Source organism: Desmodus rotundus, chromosome 13 (genome assembly GCF_022682495.2).
Source record: "Desmodus rotundus isolate HL8 chromosome 13, HLdesRot8A.1, whole genome shotgun sequence".
Taxonomy (NCBI): Eukaryota; Metazoa; Chordata; class Mammalia; order Chiroptera; family Phyllostomidae; genus Desmodus; species Desmodus rotundus.
The window spans coordinates 774,088-792,534 of record NC_071399.1 but is presented as its reverse complement, the minus strand read 5'-3'; the positions used below and the strand labels follow the sequence as shown (position 1 = coordinate 792,534).

The following is an 18,447-nucleotide window of genomic DNA, read 5'->3' as shown; positions in this document are numbered from 1 at the left end:
GAGTGGGTCCACCGCCCTCCCTGTGCCCCCGGAGTCCATACGCAGCTGGCAGTGAGGTTCTGCCAGACAGTTTCGGGGGCTGTTGAGGAATCGGCGTGCGTGCAGAGAAGAGCGCGGTGACCGTGGACTTGAGGAATGGGTGGGAAACTGGTGGTCATCAGGTTGGCCGAGAGAAGAGTTGGGAAGTGACTTTATGGTTGTTTTCAAACATCCAAAACGCTTTTAGGTGAGGGGCGGAATGAGCCCGTGGTGGTAAGTTGTTCTCCGTGTAATTGCCGGCCCCGAAGACCAGTGCTGCGATCTGTCCATCTCAGCCAGGGCCCCGGTGGTGGGGAAAAGGGAGTGAAAACAAAATGAATTAAGTACACGCACCGCAGTCGAGAACCAGGGTGGCAGAGGACATTAGTGATGCGTATTCTGTTCGTCGGAAACACCTGTGCAGATCAGTAGCCCATCACCCCCTCACTGGTCAGACCCCTCTGTCCGTGGGCGTAGCCCCCGTACCTGGCTGTGTTCACATGGTCTCGGCCCTTCCTCCTCCCAGCAGCCCAGCCACCTGCTGCTTCTCTGCCAGTCTGTCCTTGTTCCTCCAGAACCCGCTCTGCATCCATTCGTCCATTCGTCCCTCCCCGCCACCCCCCCACCGCCGCTCCCCGGCTCCGCCTCCATCTCTGTACAGGCCGCCTTCACAGAAACCTTGGCCCAGGTGTACCCCAGTGCGCGTGTCCAAAGTCGAACTGATTTCCCGACACCTCTCCCTCCTTTGAAATTTTATAAAATGTTTCGTATTCTCTCACAGTGGAAATAGAAAAACAAGATAAATAAAATTCTGGTAAAATAAGTAAAATAAGTAAGTGGGAAATTCATACTTGGGGAAATAAACCCATAATCAATTTCATACTTGAAATATTAATTGTGTTACCCACGGTTGTTGAGAAAATACACCGGTTAAACAGAAAAACTCTGCCATAACGAGCAGAAAGGGGACATGTTTAAGAAAGTTTGCATCCAATGCTGTTACCCGCTCGGCCACGGAGGCCCACCAGTTTCTACTGCAGTCCTTCTGCGAAAAGACCCCAAGCGTGCTCACTGGTTTCCCCATGTTTCAGCGGGCCACTGCGGGTCCCCAGACCCCGTCGTGAACGGCCACATCAGCGGGGACGGCTTCAGCTACCGGGACACCGTGGTGTACCAGTGCAACCCTGGCTTCCGGCTCGTGGGCACCTCCGTCCGGATTTGCCTGCAAGACCACAAGTGGTCCGGGCAGACCCCGGTGTGTGTTGGTGAGTGACCCCCAGGGCGGCAGGGGCCGCCTTCCTCCCGTCTCTCCACCTCCAGTCGGAGCACAGACCCAAGTGGAGATCTCTCCTGAGAGGGGCCATCAGGCAGCCTGTCCCCTTTTGTCCCCAGGGTCCCTCCCGCTCCAGTTCTGTCCCCCCTCCAGTAGACTCTGCCGCTCCCCTGAGAGGGAGCCTCCCCCTGGAGGATGGAGCAGAAGATGGGGCTCCTTCCCCTGACATCCTCACGGGGTGGATGGGGGACAGGAGTGGAGCTGAGTGCCCAGGCTGCATCCCCGCAGCAGACCCACTCCCTCCGCCCCCCCACCCCAGTTCTGTGATTTTGTCCGGACCCATCAAACCACAGAGTTTGGGGACCGGTCCTTCCTCCCATAGAAAGAGGTGGATTACATGTGATGATTATGCTCAAACTCTGAAACTTCAAAGGTAAACCTGGGGGAGTGTTTTCAGGAGACGTTGCACCCGCATCGCAAATTTTGTTTTAAACCAAACTTTCTCACGCCTTTGCTTTATTAAACAAAGGAAATGTGTCTGCGAACGTAGCAGGGTGGCGGGTGCTGTCTGGGAGAGCCAGGGGGTGGAAGCGCTACTTAGAAGAAACAAATGTTGACAGGATGAAGGAGGAGAAAAATGCCGGTTTTCTTGCGGTGACGTGTTTTTCCTTTGAAAGGGCCGGGAAAGGGTGTCTTTGGGCTTTTGTGCGGCTGTTGGGTCAGCTGGATGGGGCGAGAGTTCGCTGCATCTGGAAGGCTCATGCAAGAGGGGTTGTCAGAGGAAGTGCTCCCTGGTTTGCAGACTTGTTTTTGCTAATTTCATGATGTCAAGTTGGTACTGCAATAATGTATCCACACACAATTGAAACGATCAGCCAAGCCCCTGTAATATTTTGAAATGAGGGGTCTACCAAATTAGCTGGTGTTCTAAGGCGAAAATATTCAAAACTCGTGATTAATGCAAAAATGTCAGCATCTCTTGTTTTCATCGCTTTATTTGAAAAGTACTTGTTATTCTATCATAATGTGAGTAAGACATAGTAATTATTATGATGAAAAAAGTACATTTTTTTTGGTGCATGTTCCACCATTTTAACAAAATCCTGTGGGCTCAGCCCATGGTGTTTCCCAATAGTTCCTTCTAACTAGGGGGTCTGATTAGTTGTAAACCCTCGAATCCACCCACTCGACTACCTGCTGCTTGTTGCTGGTGAACTCCCGGTGACAGGGGTGACGTGCTTGCTTGCTGATGAGGACACACACCTGTCTTCCCCCACAGCCATCACCTGCGGTCACCCCGGCAACCCCGCCCACGGGCTCACCAACGGCAGCGCCTTCAACCTGAACGACGTGGTGAACTTCACCTGCAGCACGGGCTACGTTCTGCAGGGCGCATCCCAGGCCCAGTGCCGGAGCAGCGGGCAGTGGGGCAGCCCTCTGCCCACCTGTCGAGGTAGGAAAGCTCCTGGGGGCGAGGGGGCGCCGCCGCACAAGTGGCAGGCTCCCACATGGCGTTCCGTCGCTGTAGAAAATGTTCCCGAGAGGAATGCACACACGTCCCTCCGTGGCCCGGGTCTCCCCGTGGGACAGACACCCAGTCAGAACGTCTAGGGCTCCCTACTTCCGAGACAGCACCTCCCATTCCCCCGCTTGCTCACTGACCGACCCGCTCATCCGCTGCTACTGCGTCTGCTCAGCACCTCTGGGCCCGTGAGCTTGTAGCCTTACGGAGGTTTCGAAGGAGTCCTTGCTGCCTTTAAATCTTCACTTGTGCCATTCATTCCTCTAAAACCACCACAAAGATCCAGACTGCAATCTGCGTGTCCAGGAAAATGCTTTCCGTCCTTTTGTGTCATTAGACGTTTTAGGTCAGAGCAGCTAGGTCTCACTTCAGTTACTTTCCGATAAAACACCCTTATGGAGGGAGAGTCACCCCCGACTGTGCCGGTGAGGTTGACTTCCTGGCAGTGATGCGGGGGGCAGGCCTAACTCCCGTGGGTTCCCCTCGTCCTGACAGTTGCCCAGCTGACCCCAGGAGCTGCTGTCCCACGAGACCACAGCAGGACGCAGCACTCAGGCGGCTTAGTGCCGATAGCAGGTGTCAGAGTTTGGCCACCGAGCCATGGAGTTCTGGCCCGAGCCTGTCTCGGAGTACCCGGCTTTAGCTCTAAGAGGAAGAGAAGCCTCCTAATTCCACTTCTGGAGGAAGCACGGACGTTAGGGCCGGGATGTCCAGACTCAGAGCAGAAGCCCCAGGGAAGCCGCAGTCACTCGGCGACTGCTCCCAGAGCAGCAGAGCGCCGGGGCAGCCCCACTAGACCTGCCACCGCCTACAAGGCATCGGCCCAGCGGCCCAGGGGGGAGAGCTGCTTGTTTGTTTGTTTGTAAGGAAACTGATTACCTTTCCACCTGAACAACCACCTTTCTAAAATTGAGGAAAACGCAGCCGAAGTGCTGAGCTAGGGCTGAAGTTATTTCTCCACATTGGCTTGGAGATCACAACCCAAAGTGCTCCGCTGTGTTCTCACGGTAGCGTAATTCTGAGGCCTAGCAGCTGAACTCCTCCGAGTGACAGCGTTCGGTTCTGTTTAGCGAGTGCAGGTCAGGGACTGCGGACGGGGGGCTTTGGGCGCCGTGACCTGGCTGGGACTCACCCCTGCCCTGTGGGTCCAGGGACCAGGGGCCCACGCACACGGTTTCACAGGTCGTGGAGTCACTCATCTCCAAGCTCATTAGACTTTCTCCAGGCAGTGATTCCTGTTACTTCAGTGAGCGCGGTTACTCTTCGCCTGCAGAAACAATGAGCCACAGAACCTTAAAAACATCTGCCTGTGCTCCCCAAACGTGTCCTGTTTAACCCCAAAGCACCTGATTCTTTCTGCTGTCCACTCAGGGCTGTTTTTAAAAGGCCTAGAACAGCGTTCTACAGCACAGAAAGGCATCTCAGTGGCCCTCGGCTGGGCCCCTCGCCTTCCGCCTACAGCCAGGGAGCACCGCAGAGCTCCGCGGGGAAGGGCTTTGCGCAGCCGCGGGGCTGAGAAGCACAGGGCTGCCCACGAATTAGCTACAGGACCACTGGATGGCCCCGAAATGTCTGCAGGGGGCGCCACTCCCACGCACAGCTGCCTGGTTCTCTGTCATGCTGGGTCGAGCCTGCGGGCTCCTTTCTGTCCCCCTGCACCTGCTCACGCACATTGTCATTCCACCCAGAGGCCACGGCAGCACCACCCAGACTAACCAGAGCCCACAGCCCGGCCCGGCCGGCACCCACGGGCTCCTTCTGAAGGGGGCGGGCGCTCGGCCCTCGTGTCTGCCGAGCCGACAGAAGAGCCTCGGCTGCATTTGCAGCGGACCCGTAGCAGAAATGAGGCGCCTCTGAAGCATTTCTGTGTGTGTGGGGGGGGGTGCTTCATTACTGTCTCAGACCGTCCAGAAATAGCACGCGTGGGTAAAAATACTTAAACAAACGAGCTCCAGCTGGTTCTAGGTTATTTTCATAACATAAAAGTGTAACCAAGAAAGCTTGGGTTCAGATTTTGCACGGAAGATGCCCGTTATTAAGAAATAGTTCAAGGAAATTAGCCTCAGGTTGCTAAAATTGCTGTAGTCGCCGGTACCCTGCTTGACATTCTCGGACCCAGTGGCCCGAGGCGGTGAGCAGGTTTCACAGGGGAGTGGACTTCGTCGTGAGCTGGCTGCGGCGTGGCCATCTGGCGGGCTCTCCGTGGCGACGAGGGCTCCTCCTTCCCCACCCCACCGTCCTGGGTGACGAGGTGCGGCTGTCTCTGAGCTCCGCCCGTCCTGCTGTCCTTCCCAGTGGTCAACTGCTCCGACCCGGGCTTCGTGGACAACGCCGTTCGCCACGGGCAGCAGCGGCCCCCTGAGAGCTTCATCTACGGGACGAGCATCTTGTACCACTGCAAGAAGGGCTTTTACCTGCTCGGCTCGTCCGCCCTCACCTGCATGGCGAACGGCTTGTGGGACCGCTCTCTGCCCAAGTGCCTGGGTGAGTGCGGCTGTCTCGGGTTCTCGTGCCCCCGAACCCTCTGAAAACACCAACAGAGTAAATGTTTTTTTTTTTTTTTAAGTAGTCAAAAAAGTATTGATTTTTAATTCTCTCTACCCCCCAGCCCTCAAGTCACAGGTTGTATTAGTTATTATGATGCCTCTGTAGATTGGCCGGCAGTCACCACTGACAACTCAGACTAGTTTTGGGGGGATTAAAGGTGGGGGACATTGGCGTGCTCACTCACGCCCCTGGCCCCAGGGAGAGACAGGCCCAGACATGGACCCACGTACACCCGCTCCGTCTCATCTCTCCTCACGCTGCTTGTCTCTGCTTCAACCCAGTGACGGCTAAGCCCGCACAGCCAGACAGGGCGCCCAGCTCCATGTGCCTCTCGCTTCTCCCTGCGTCGGTCAGCCCGGGTTCAGAAATGTGGGCCAAGGAGCTGGTAGGAACAGTCCTCCCACCTGCGGCCAGAGTGGGGACAACTTGGAGGGGCATATTTGGGTGTCGTGGGCACTTCTGGTCGAGTTGATAGTAACTACGCTAAAAAAGAGACTGTCTTCATAGCAGCTTCCTCTCGGCCTGCACGGTTAACTTGGGGGCAGGCAGATGAGGAGCGGGGTGCTTCAGTGAGAAGACGAAATCTGTGGTCCCCACCTGGCCCCCTGAAAACAGTACTGTCAGTACACCTTATACCACGTAGGTTAACGAGAACTCTGGGGTTTTTTAAACCTAAATAGCTATCATCTTACTTTTTTTTTTTAACTTGAAAAGCGCATTGTTCTTGAGCTCAAAGAGCACCGTCTTGTTAGAACACAGCCGGGAACTTAGGGAAAGGGGCTACTCTCCTTGGCCCTTTACAAATCGGTCAGAAACCAAACAGTCCTTAGAACGAGCATCTTGTCGTCTCAGTGTGCGTGAGGGAGGCGGGGCATCCTGAGCCCCTCATCTTAGAATGAGCATCTTGTCGTCTCAGTGTGCGTGAGGGAGGCGGGGCATCCTGAGCCCCTCATCTTAGAACGAGCATCTTGTCGTCTCAGTGTGCATGAGGGAGGCGGGGCATCCTGAGCCCCTCGTGGATTGCATGTGAGGAGAAGGTGGTGGCCCTTGCTGCCCCTTGTCATTGTAGAGCATTTCAGTATGTATCAGAAAGGCTGGGACTGCAGACTCTCGTCCTGCACGTCTCTGCCCTTCCCAACCCATTCCGACCCACGTGGACGCCCGTCTCTCTTTCTGGCTGTGACCACGCCGGCCATCTCCATGGAGAAAGAGTGCAGAGAGGCGCCCAGCCTCCTCAGAACAAAACCGCATCAGTAAACGCATCAGGCTCTTCATCAAATCTTGCCGCTTTCTGGTTTCTTTGCCTTCACACAATGGAATTTTTCCAAGAAATCACTTTTTTTTCCTTTTTCTCCCCAAACATTTCTTGGAAGCCTTCCTTGGCTCGTGTGAGCCTGCATTTGTTTCTGTAACGTGCCCACGTGCTCCCAGTCTCCAGGAAGCAGGTTTTTACCGGCTCACGTGTTCCCGGGTGGCTGGCTCACCCCCGTATCATCATTAACCATGGCCACTGCCAGGCACGGGGGGCAGAGGTCCTCCGAGGGGCGGTCCACTCCCACATGCTCTGCGGCAGCCACGTCGCATCACGGGCCTCACCGTTCTGGTTCCCTTGATTTGCTTTCTCCTTCACCTGGCACTGGTCAGGTGCCGACGCTCCCACTGATTTGGCTCAAATTAGCTCTTTCTTGGGCCCCTGTCTGTCCACATGGAGCCACAGTCTGCAGTAAGCAGCTGGCTTGTTCTCCTGGGGATGAGCCACCACCACTCCCAGGGTGACTGTGGCCTCAGGATGAGTAACACCCTGCCAGCGGGCCTGGGGCCGCGTCCCCTGGGGCTGCCGCTCAGCACACGCGATTACCCCTGGGGGCCTGTCAGCAGCCTTGAGATAATCTGTTGAGGATTTGAGTCCTGTTAGTGATTTGCAGGTAGCATGCAGTTCATCCATTGTTTCCCCTCATCTGGGGCTTTGTCAACAAGGAAAGAGAAATCCTTATTATCCCGTGTGAACCCGGAGTCCAAACTGTGGCTTCTTGAGGGATAATTTCTGAATAAATTATGGGTCTGACTTGGTGTGATTTTAAGAAAACGAATGGGAACACTGACATTATTTTGTAGAATAACTGGAGAAACAGATCAGTCAATAATTTATATTATTGTTTGACAAACATCTTAGATTGTCACCTGTTCAAAGAAAAGTTGTTAGAGCTGTCTCGCAGCTGTCAGGACTTGAAGAGTAAGCGTATTAAACAGACTTTCCCTCGAATTATTATACGTGATTGTCATCGATCTGAAGAGAGAGGGGAACTGGTTTTGAGGAATCGATGTTGACTCCTAGCATTTTGAGTAACACCACTTATCTGGGGTACAGGTAAGGGCAGACGGAAAAAATCTACCTAGAGTGAATTTCTTTGGAAGAGCCTAAAGGTGAACGTCTACCTTAGGCAAAGCGACTTTAATTTAGGGTTTACAAAACATCCTCATTGGCAGGGCTCCTCCTTGCCTGCAGTGACAGATGGGGGTCGGGGGGGGGAGCCTGTTTAGGAGGCGGTGTTTCTCATGCACAGGGAGCTGTAGGGCCACGCGGGCCTGCGTATGGGGGGTGTAGGCGTTTCTCACCGATGCAAAGTGGTGTGACGGGGACGACACGTGCAGTAGTCCCATCGTTTCCCTTCAGCTATATCCTGCGGGCACCCGGGCGTCCCGGCCAACGCCGTCGTCACGGGAGAGGTGTTCACGTACGGAGCCGTGGTTCACTACTCCTGCCAAGGGGCCCGGAGCCTTGTGGGCAACAGCACCAGGGTTTGCCAAGAGGACAGTCACTGGAGCGGGGCCCTGCCTCACTGCACAGGTGAGCGATGGCTGTGCAGGTGCATAGTGACTGTGTAGGTGACTGATGATTGTACAGGTGAGTGATGGCTGTGCAAGTGACTGACGATTGTACAGGTGAGTGATGGCTGTGCAAGTGACTGATGATTGTACAGGTGAGTGATGGCTGTGCAAGTGACTGATGATTGTACAGGTGAGCGATGGCTGTGCAGGTGAGCATTGTCTATGCAGGTGTGCGACGGCTGTGCAAGTGACTGACGATTGTACAGGTGAGCGATGGCTGTGCAAGTGACTGATGATTGTACAGGTGAGTGATGGCTGTGCAAGTGACTGATGATTGTACAGGTGAGCGATGGCTGTGCAGGTGACTGATGATTGTACAGGTGAGCGATGGCTGTGCAGGTGAGCAATGACGCAACTGGGTGATTATTTGAAATACTGCATAAGGGTACAATTATTTTGAAATTATTAATATTTCCATTTCAGTCAAATATGCCTTATTATTTATCATCATCACCTTTTTAACTAGTTTCAATAGTTTATTTTATTTTATTTTTATCACCATTTACCCCCCATGCCCTCTTGCACCTCCCCCCACTCCCCCGCCCCCACAATCACCACACTGTTGTCCGTGTCCATGAGTCCTCTCTCATCTTCCTTGTCTGCTCCACCCCCCGACCCCCAGCACCTGCCAAGCTGACAGCCCACCCTCTGCCTATGAGTCTGTCTCTATTGCATCCTCTTCATCCCCAGTGCTCACCACCTGCCTGTCCCGTTTATCCCACAGAAGTCCAAAGTTTCTCTGTCACCCGCGCTGGGGCTCAGTTTGTCCCCATTTGCTCTTTGCTCCTTTTCTGCGTTTCCTCTGAATTCTTCCATGTCTCCCCCGTCTCTGCAATTGATCATTCCATTCGTCTTCCTTGAAAAAAGTAATTGTCTTAATTTTCCGTGAATGTTTCTTAAATAAACGTTCACGGAAATGAATGCACAGGGAAGCAGCAACTCTGGCTATATTTCGGAAGAATCAAATCCCTCTTTGCCTTACTTTTGAGTCCCCACTACCCCTGACCCAATGGCCCTTCCATAATCGCACAGACATCTCCGTGGACGAGCCCTACCTCCGCGCTCCCGGTGTCTTATCTCCTCCTCTCAGCAGTACCGACAGCCACCACAGCCACGCCTCAATGGACGGTTGCTATTCTGGTGACACAAGACCAGTCTCTGCAGGCCCTCATTTCTGCACTACGCTAGAATCTCCCTCACTAGACTGCCGCAATGCCGTGTAACCATAACCCCTCTCCAGCACACATTTCGGTGACTTTTCATTCTCTGATTTATCCAAGTCTAACCACATGGCTCTGCCACGTGTGTTCACGTCAACAGGAAACAGCCCTGGGTTCTGCGGGGACCCGGGGACGCCGGCACACGGGTCCCGGCTTGGCGACGAATTCAGGACGAAGAGCCTCCTCCGCTTCTCCTGCGAGGTGGGCTACCTGCTGCGTGGCTCCCCCGAGCGCACCTGCTTGGTCAGTGGGTCCTGGTCGGGGCTGCAGCCTGTGTGCGAAGGTGAGCGAGCCCGATTCTGAGCGGCAGCCTTGTGGTTAGACACGCGGTTCCCTGTGAGGTGGCCGGCGAGCTTGTCCAAGAGTCGGAGAGGGCTGGACGGTTTGCACAGTGAGGCTGTTTCCCCACCCTGTGTCAGAGCATCCTGAGGAAACAGACTGTGTAGACGGAGACACCTGGTTAGAGCTTCCAAAGGCCGTGTGACGTCCATTCACACCCTTTGAGGGTTTGCAGCCCGAGCAGGTTCCTGGCCACCTGCTGATGACACACTCCGGTGCTTTTGTAACGTGTGATGGCTGGTGGGGAGTAGCCGAGTGAGGGACCAGCCAACCGGAGCGTGGAGGCACCAATGAGATTTATGCAGCGGAAGTAGGTCTCAATGCGCGCCCCACGTCCAGGGCACCGCTGACCATGGGCAGCGCCCCATGCCGCGGGACACTCAGGGGTGATTTCCCGTGTCCTGTTTTGGAGTGAATGTATTTCACTGTGACTTGCAGAGACATAGCAGGAATGGGGAGACACCAGTGACAACAGCAAAATGCCACAGGCGCTTTACAGACACTGTGTCACGTACGGGGCCCGGCTGCCTTAGCACTGTGGCCACAGGGACACGGATGGGTCTGGGGCCCAAGAAATCGCTGGTGCGGGTTTCGGACACATGGGACACTGTGTGTGAGAGGTTTGTGGTATGCACACCTCTCAACTTTTGAGTGCAGAGTAGTCACACAAATTAAACAACTGGTTTTGTGTGGATGAAATATTTGTTTTATAAGTCAATCAATGCAAATAAGCTGGCACAATATCAATACAAGAAACGCCAGTCACGTTTTCTTTAACTTCACCTTTTCTATCTACTTCGCCATTTCTCCTTGCACCTGTGTCTTCTTCCATCACAGGTTATATAGAGAATTAGAAAATAACATCTTTGGATACGGTCTGACTACGTTGTATATAACCTAACTGTGTTACAATGTACGGAACGTAAAGTGTAACATATAAAATGATGGTGTGAGTCGTAAAGTGAGACATATATTTTCTCCATTGGGAGGAGCATGGGCCCTGCCACTCTGTGACCACCCTCCCCCTGTCGCTCCGATGCCCCTTGGGCCCCGGCCTCCGCACCCTCAGGCAGGGTCACTCCCCTGTGCACCCTGTCTCTGTCCCTCACAGCCGTGTCCTGCGGAAACCCGGGCACGCCCACCCACGGCATGATCGTCAGCAGCGACGGCGTCCTGTTCTCCAGCTCGGTCATCTATGCCTGCTGGGAGGGCTACCGGACCACAGGGCTGACGACCCGGCACTGCACGGCCAACGGCACCTGGACGGGCACCGCGCCCGACTGCACAGGTCAGGGGCCGGCGCCCCAGTGGCACGAGTTTATTTCTTCAAGTGCAGCGTTGACTCTTGAACACAGAGAGGAAACACACATACCTGGCTTGGCTGGATACTTTGACTCCAGTTAATGGACACTTTCACAAGTGTCCGTTTTTTCTTCACTTTCTTTCTTGTGTGGTTCAAACTGCCTTAAATGGCCAGTTGGGCTGGATATTGTCACACTGAGGCCCCCAAAAGTCCAGGTTTGTCCTCTCTGTCGACCACTTAGTCTGCAGGGAAGCAGGAGAGGTGCCAGGTTCTGTGACACAGACTCTGTCCTTCACCCTGGGGTACAGTCACACCCCCTGCCCATTAGGGACCCACGAGGAAGGCGGCCAGCTTCCAACCGAGTCGAGATAAGCGATTCCAAACGCTGGTCAGCGGCAAAGCCGTCCCAGAGCGCGTCGCTCTAACAGTTCACGGTGAATCGCTCTGAAGACACCCTCGGGGCGGCCACTTGGCCAGAAACCACGTAAGTCACTTCATAGCAGTTCTGTGTTTCTCCACTTCTTTTGGTTTTCCCACGTGGCAGTTGTGAGCTGTGGAGACCCAGGGACCCCGGCCAACGGCATCCAGTTTGGGAGAGACTTCACCTTCAACAAGACCGTGAGCTACCAGTGCAGCCCCGGCTACATCATGGAGCCCGCCGCAGCGGCCACCCTCCGCTGCACCGCGGACGGCGCGTGGAACCACAGCAAGCCCATCTGCAAAGGTCCGTGTCACTGCACACTGGCTTTCTTCTCACCCAGGGACCTCTTATTCTATTCAAAGCACGTGTGCAGTAACCCTTCTGCATGCTAGGAATTCTTGTCGACTCATTTGCTAGTGTTAGATCACTGGATTTTCTTTTCTTTTCTTTTTTCTTTTTTCTTTGCAAAACACTCAGAAAGCATTTCCCATACTGAAGTGTGTGCACCCTAGTATGAAAAAGCAAAGCAGCACATTGGCTGGTGCCATACTGGACCTGGTTTCACGGGGACAGGCTAATGCCCAACACCACTCGGTGTGATTTCAAGTTTGATGAGCTTTTAATTATTCTCACCCCACTGCTCAATCCCGATGAGGAATTCCAGTAGCTCACAGCATTAAGTGACATTTATTGTCCCATAAATCCTGAGACTCAACAAGGAATGCTAACGAGACGAGCAAAACCAAAACAAGTAATAAATAGGAGCTCACTTTGTTCCCAGGTGAGAGCAGGCAAGGGCACACGGGCTGCATGCTGGCGAAGGGGAGGACGGGGAGGGAGAGGGCCTCCCAGGGTGCTCTCCCGCTTCCGGGTCTGTAGGGGTCACGGGTCTTTTTCAGCCCAAGGTGGAAATATTTCGACACAGGGCTTCTCTGCATCCGACAGCCCCCCCTTATGAATAAAACAAAATGCAAAGCTCTTCCCCACTGAAGCGTTCACCTTCTGGGAGAGATTTTAAATTCAAAGTGACTCATTCCTATTCTGCCTGAAAAAGATAAGGATCAACTAACACTTTCAAAACCAAGACACCTGGGCTCATGGACAGAGATGCCCTAATTAAAATGGAACTGGAACACGAATTGGGGGTGCTACCCCACGGACCTCACAAATGCTCGCTGATGAATTTTGGGGAAGGCTTTGGGTGAAGGGGAGAGAGAAAGGTCGTAGGAAAGCTGGCAGGAGCTGTGGGCTCCTTTGGAAAGGGGGTTGGCAGACCAGCTTTGGGTTTTCCGGAAGAGGCAATCTCTTCACACAGAGAGAAACTGTGATGCGTGTGCAAAAGTCTCTAAACAACCCCCGGCTCGGCCACCCGTGGCTGCACTAACACGCAGAGTTTGAGAAGTGGAAGGAATCATGGAGGCACAGTGTGGTGTCTGATCTGTGATGTCCAGTGTTCCGAGAATAGTCCCACTTGGTTTCCTCAAGGCTGTAACCTCAGCTCTCCAGACACAGACCTGGCTCACAGAGAGCCTTGGCAGAGGTCAGGGTTTCAGATAAGGAGTTGGAGGGGTCAGAGTTCAAAGGGCAGCCCTCCCGCCGCCAGGCCTGGGTTTGGAGCCCCTGTGTCTCTGTCTGTGTTAGTGAGTTCGCTAACCAGCGGGATTAAGTCTGAGGGTCAACAAGGTGGGTCCAGGTTAGAGTCAGGTTAGATGGGGAAACAGCAGGGGAGCCACCCCTCCTGCTGCTGAAACTGTCCCTGGCAAACCCCCTCCAGTGTGGCAAGTCCAGGAAGCTTGTGGGTCTGCAGGGGAGGTTCGCAGATGGAGCCCCTGCCCCCCACCCCCTACCCCACATGCCTCTTAGGCTGATAGCTACAGCGCGGAAGGCGGGTGGGGGGACTTTCACTGCCCGGCACATGATCCATGACAACTGTGTGTCCCACACAAAGTACACACCAGACTGCAAGACGGCTGTGAACCTCTGGCAAGTGGTATGTTCCGGAATCTTCTTCAACCATTCGGGCATTTGTTGTTTTAATGATTCAGCAGAGGGATCGGCAGTCTTCGTGTTCAGAAAGTATGTACCTGGGCAAGTCTCTTTTCTCTCTGTGTTTTTCTTTGTGGATTTACACAGAGAGAAAATCACAGATGGCAGAGAAATGCTGGCCCTCTCTGTATGTAAACCCACAAGACTCCTCAGTCTCGTGACCACACCCTGCTCCGCTTCCCCTTGGTGGCCACCGTGAAAGGACTCACTGAAGAAGAGTGTCTTCCTGTCTCCGCCTTGTGCGCACCGAGTGCGTCCTGTCCGATTCACTTTCCTCGCAGCGGGCTTCTCTCTGCTTTTCTGTCCTCGATCTAAATTAACAAATTCAAGTGATGCGCCTGCCTGTTTAGTCAGGGGCACTGACCCCTTTTTCCTGAGATTGTCAAAAAAAAAAAAAAAAAGACAGCAGCAACACAACAATAGCCGTCCAGTGTGAATGAATCAAAATTATTCCTATTTTTTGTCACATTGGCCAAAAATACCCTTTCTGGTGTGCCGCAGAAATTTAGCGATTAGTTTCCATCTGCCGTGGGGTGGAAAAGGTTGAAGATCACCGATCGGAATAATGAAGAAATGTTAGGGAAACGTTTGATTGTTTTGATTTACCGCCTGCCCCAATATTTCCTTCGTTTAAAGGCCACTCTGCAGCTGCCCTCAGTTGCTCAGGTGAGGCGACCACGTGGACCACGCGCGCACCGCGGCCGTGGCGGGAGGCCCGCACTGTCTCACGCCAGTGTGCTTTGCCCACAGCCGTCCTGTGCAGCCCGCCGCCCCGTGTCCCGCACGCAGAGGTGGAGGGAGCCGACTTCCGCTGGGGCGCCAGCGTCAGCTACCGCTGCGCGGCCGGCTACCAGATGTCGCAGCCTGCCATCTTGTCCTGCGAAGGCCGGGGCGTGTGGAAGGGGGAGACGCCCCAGTGCCTGCGTAAGTCCCCCCCGCACGACGGGCTCCCCGGGCGCCTCTGCATGCGCAGCAGCAGGAGCCCCCGAGGTTACGTTTGAGGACACAGCCAGCCCTTGTCACGTGTAGCCGGCTACCGTGGGTGAATGTCCGCTCCGAGCCTGCACTGCCTGGGGGAGACTCCGTCCCATTGATCTGAGAGTTGTACCGAGAGGTGGCCCAGACCCCAGGTGGGGGTTGGCAGGCCACCTGGCCCTGGGCCCCGCCACTGCTGACTTCCCTGTTGTTCCCGCCAGCTGTGTTCTGTGGGGACCCGGGCACCCCTGCGGAGGGCCGGCTCAGTGGCAGGAGTTTCACCTACAAGTCAGAAGTGTCCTTCCAGTGCAAGCCGCCCCTCGTGCTGGTGGGCTCCTCAAGCAGGACCTGCCAGGCGGACGGCTCGTGGAGCGGCGTGCAGCCCACCTGCATCGGTAATGACAACGAGGCTGCCGGGGTTGGGGGTCTGGGGGAGGACAGTGTGTTCCGAACCCGGTTGCGCCTGTGGGCACGCAGTGTCCCCGGGGGTGGTTCCCTGTGTGAGCGCTGGTGCGAGCCCCCCTTCAGTCCCCCAAATGAACCTGGAGTTCAAGGTAGAAGTCGGCTACAGCATCTCCTAGGCATTGGTCTTGTGCTGCACTGTCCCCACCTCCTGCCCAGGTCGTCTGACACCCGCACACTTAGGGGCACACCCGCTGTCATTATTGCCGTTCTCCGGAACGACCACAGCCAGGAGGACGGACAGCCACGGCCACCCCGCTGCCCTGCCTCCCCCGACACCTGTCTGTCACTTCAGTCACCACAGAACCTGCCGGACTGGTAGCGAGGACAGGAAGGGTCACGTGAGCTCTCAGGTCCCGATAGCCTTAGAGCATGGGGACAAGACTTGCAGTCGGAAGAGACCATCCCTGAGTCCTGAAGCCCCCGTGTGTAGGTTGAGTCCCTGCTCAGATAGGAATTCCCCTGGTGACATCGTCAGCCACACGTAAACCAGAGCCGACATTCCCGGCCTCGGAGCACAGCCACTGCGGGAGCCCCGCAGCCGAGCCGGGTGAGCCTGCTCGCCGGCTCTGCAGGGCCGGGGCGTGGGTATGCTGAACAGCTGATGATTTGTGGACTTGGTTGTTCTCCAAGAAACTGAGTGATGTGGTCTTCGAGGCTCTGCTGGAGGAATAAGTCCAACGAGGTGCCCAGCCTTCTCTGGCTGCCCAACGGCCCCCCGCGCTTGACTTACGCCGCAGCTGCGTGGTGGCCATCTCTGCACTGAAGACGTGTTTCTCCCCCAGCAGCCTAGGCTCTACGGAAAGCCATTTTTTCTTTTTTTAAGTTTCCCTCTAGCAGCCGAAGAGACTCAAACCACAAAGGTTCGCACTTCTCGATGGCCGAGGTCCTGCATTCTGGGGAATATGTCACCGTCCCTCACACAGTGTTCAGTTTTGAAGCATTAAGTGCATTTCCTCTGTGTTGAGGAAAATGAATTTAGGAGAATTGAATGATGCCGTGGATGACCAAAGGAGCTGGCCATTCAGTGAATTCTTTAAAAACTGAAGACCATTACAGATGGTCATTGAAGGCAGAGCATATGAACCAACCCATGTAGCGTGTCAGGAGAAAAACCCTAGCTGAGCGTGAGAACAGATGTGCTTACTCTGACACAGAAAATCACACGCCCGGCAGGTGAGAGCGGGAGAAAGCACGAACCATCAGCATCTAAAAAGACGTCGGGAAAGATGAGAATAACAATTTAATTTCCACTTGTCATACAAAACATCTCGAACACCTGTCAAAACCCAATTTTCTCAATTCTGTAAGACCTTTGAGGGAAACTGGGGGCGTTGCTGTTATAGCCGGCTCTCTGGTTTTGTTTTTGTAACCGTACATTTCAGACCCTGCCCATAACACCTGCCCGGACCCCGGCACGCCGCCCTTCGGGATACAGAACAGCTCGAGAGGATACGAGGTACCGCATGTCTACTTCCCTGGGTTCTCTGTGGGTATAACATGCCACTGATGATGGCCATGCGTGCCCGTTTTCACACACTGTGTCCGATCTCTGCCACACTGGCCCACGTGGAATTCATGCCGGCCGGAGTTATTTCCGGGGGCCTGGGACTATGCGGGCGTACCGTGATTCACCCCGTGGTAGTTCCCCTACTGCTTGCCGTTTGAAAACGTGTGTGTTGCGTTTTTTTGACTGCTGAACCAACAGGGCAGTTCTCGAATCAGCGCGCATCACCCCTGCGTAGCTCCATGGAGAAGGACGCATGCAGGGCCCCCAAACAGTGGGCCAGTGTTTAAATTCACACGTTCCAGCCCCCGAGGCTGAGAGCACTGTGGGATATCTCTTCTCCACATGATCGCTTAGGACTCGATGAACTACCGGCAAACTCAGTACCACTTTCCAACACTCGTTGGACTTTTTAAATATAAAGCACACTCACATTGCAGGAAATATTAGAGGAATCACTGAAAATGGAAGGTCACGCAGCTTAAAATACACTGTTGCGACCCTGTGCAGTCAGTCACCGAGGGACCCAGGGCCGTCCGGTGGCCCGTCCCTGAAAGCAGTTAACTGTGCCCCCTGCTTGCCCGTCAGGAAGCCTCTCTCTCTCCAGCCCCCTCTCCCATCCCTCCTGAGCCCTGAGGCCCCTTTGTTAGATGGCAGGCACTATATTGCTGGGACGTACATGCCGCCTCCCTGGGCGACGGAAACCCTCACGGTCCTGGGGTTGAGCCGAGCAGTCTGCTGTCAGGTCCCACGGCCGCCTGAGGCCTCGGGGTCTGCCACGCAGCAGGCGGTGCCCGGGGGGTGGGAGTAGGAGAGAAAGCTGCAGACGCTGTCACTCTCACGTCCTGCCATGGTACTCCGGTCTTGGGAAGCGAGGTCCCCGTGGTCCCTCAGCTGCCCACGTGCAGCCTGCAGACAGGAAGCCGGACGGGGGCAGTGCTAGCGGCACGCTGTGGTCCATCTGAAGCTAAGGGGGACGGGGACACACCTCACCCCCCCCATGACAAAGTCACGTGACGCCCACACCAGCGACAGGTTGGACCCCAAAGCGAGATTCGCGGGCAATGTAAAGAAGGAGCCTCCCCGGCCGGGGGGGGCGGGTGGCTCTGCGGTTCTGTGTGTAGCGGGTGAGCTGTCGCTTGTTTCCATCCGTGCCTGGGCTGTGGCTTCACCCACGTGAAGGGGGCCACTTCAGCCTGGCACCACCCCTGTCTCCCAGTCACTCAGTGCAGGCGGCTGGCTCCCCTTCTCCAGCCAGCTGGGCCCCGTAAACTCACAGACCCCGGGCAGCTGGCGTTGCTCCACCCCCAGTGGCCAGGCACGTCCTGCTGAGAGTACCCCTCTCCCGAAGGACCCGTGTTCCTCCCGCCAGTGACATTGAGGACCCTGCCTCTCCCTCCTGCCAGCTCCCCATCAGCGGGTCACCGGAAGGTCACCCTGGGCTCACAGCCAATTCCAGGGGAGGGTGGAGGGACCCCCCCATCCCACCTTGGACTCCCATATTAGTTATTCAGGTGAAGTTCACATAAACATGCGTTTTTAAATAAATCCCAACCTCGCCATTAGGGTCCAGGGCTAAGCAGCTACTGTTTCTGACTCTCGCCATCCCTCGTCAGTGGGGCGACCGACTGCCTGCACGCATTTTGCTCACCATCACTCCTCCCAGAGTCCCACGAGGGAGACGTGGGCTGGCCAGGGGAGAGCCCAGCGGCAGAGGGTTAAAGGCCACGGCGGGGTCCGACCCCATGCACAGGGGTCTCTCTCTAAAAACACGCTTACTGACTCCTGGGGCCCCCGGGCATCCCCAGGCAAATTAAGAGACAGAAGAAGAGCAGGACGTGGGGGCGCGGAGAAGCCGCATCCCTCTGCTGCATTCTGGGCAGAGGAGGGAAGTTGGCATCGTCTCCAGGGTGAAGCGGGCTCGC

At 55.2% G+C, this 18,447-nt stretch overlaps 1 protein-coding gene across 1 annotated transcript in view; it reads left to right on the top strand.

Moving 5' to 3' along the window:
- CSMD1 (CUB and Sushi multiple domains 1) overlaps nucleotides 1-18,447 on the top strand; it is a 1,050,215-nt gene that overhangs the window by 1,015,339 nt on the left and 16,429 nt on the right. Inside the window, exons 53-62 of the mRNA XM_053916503.2 lie at nucleotides 1,110-1,283; nucleotides 2,571-2,744; nucleotides 5,109-5,297; nucleotides 8,035-8,208; nucleotides 9,570-9,752; nucleotides 10,920-11,096; nucleotides 11,656-11,835; nucleotides 14,329-14,502; nucleotides 14,775-14,948; nucleotides 16,401-16,474. Coding sequence (XP_053772478.1) covers nucleotides 1,110-1,283; nucleotides 2,571-2,744; nucleotides 5,109-5,297; nucleotides 8,035-8,208; nucleotides 9,570-9,752; nucleotides 10,920-11,096; nucleotides 11,656-11,835; nucleotides 14,329-14,502; nucleotides 14,775-14,948; nucleotides 16,401-16,474 — 1,673 coding nt within the window. The remainder of the gene's footprint in view (nucleotides 1-1,109; nucleotides 1,284-2,570; nucleotides 2,745-5,108; nucleotides 5,298-8,034; nucleotides 8,209-9,569; nucleotides 9,753-10,919; nucleotides 11,097-11,655; nucleotides 11,836-14,328; nucleotides 14,503-14,774; nucleotides 14,949-16,400; nucleotides 16,475-18,447) is intronic.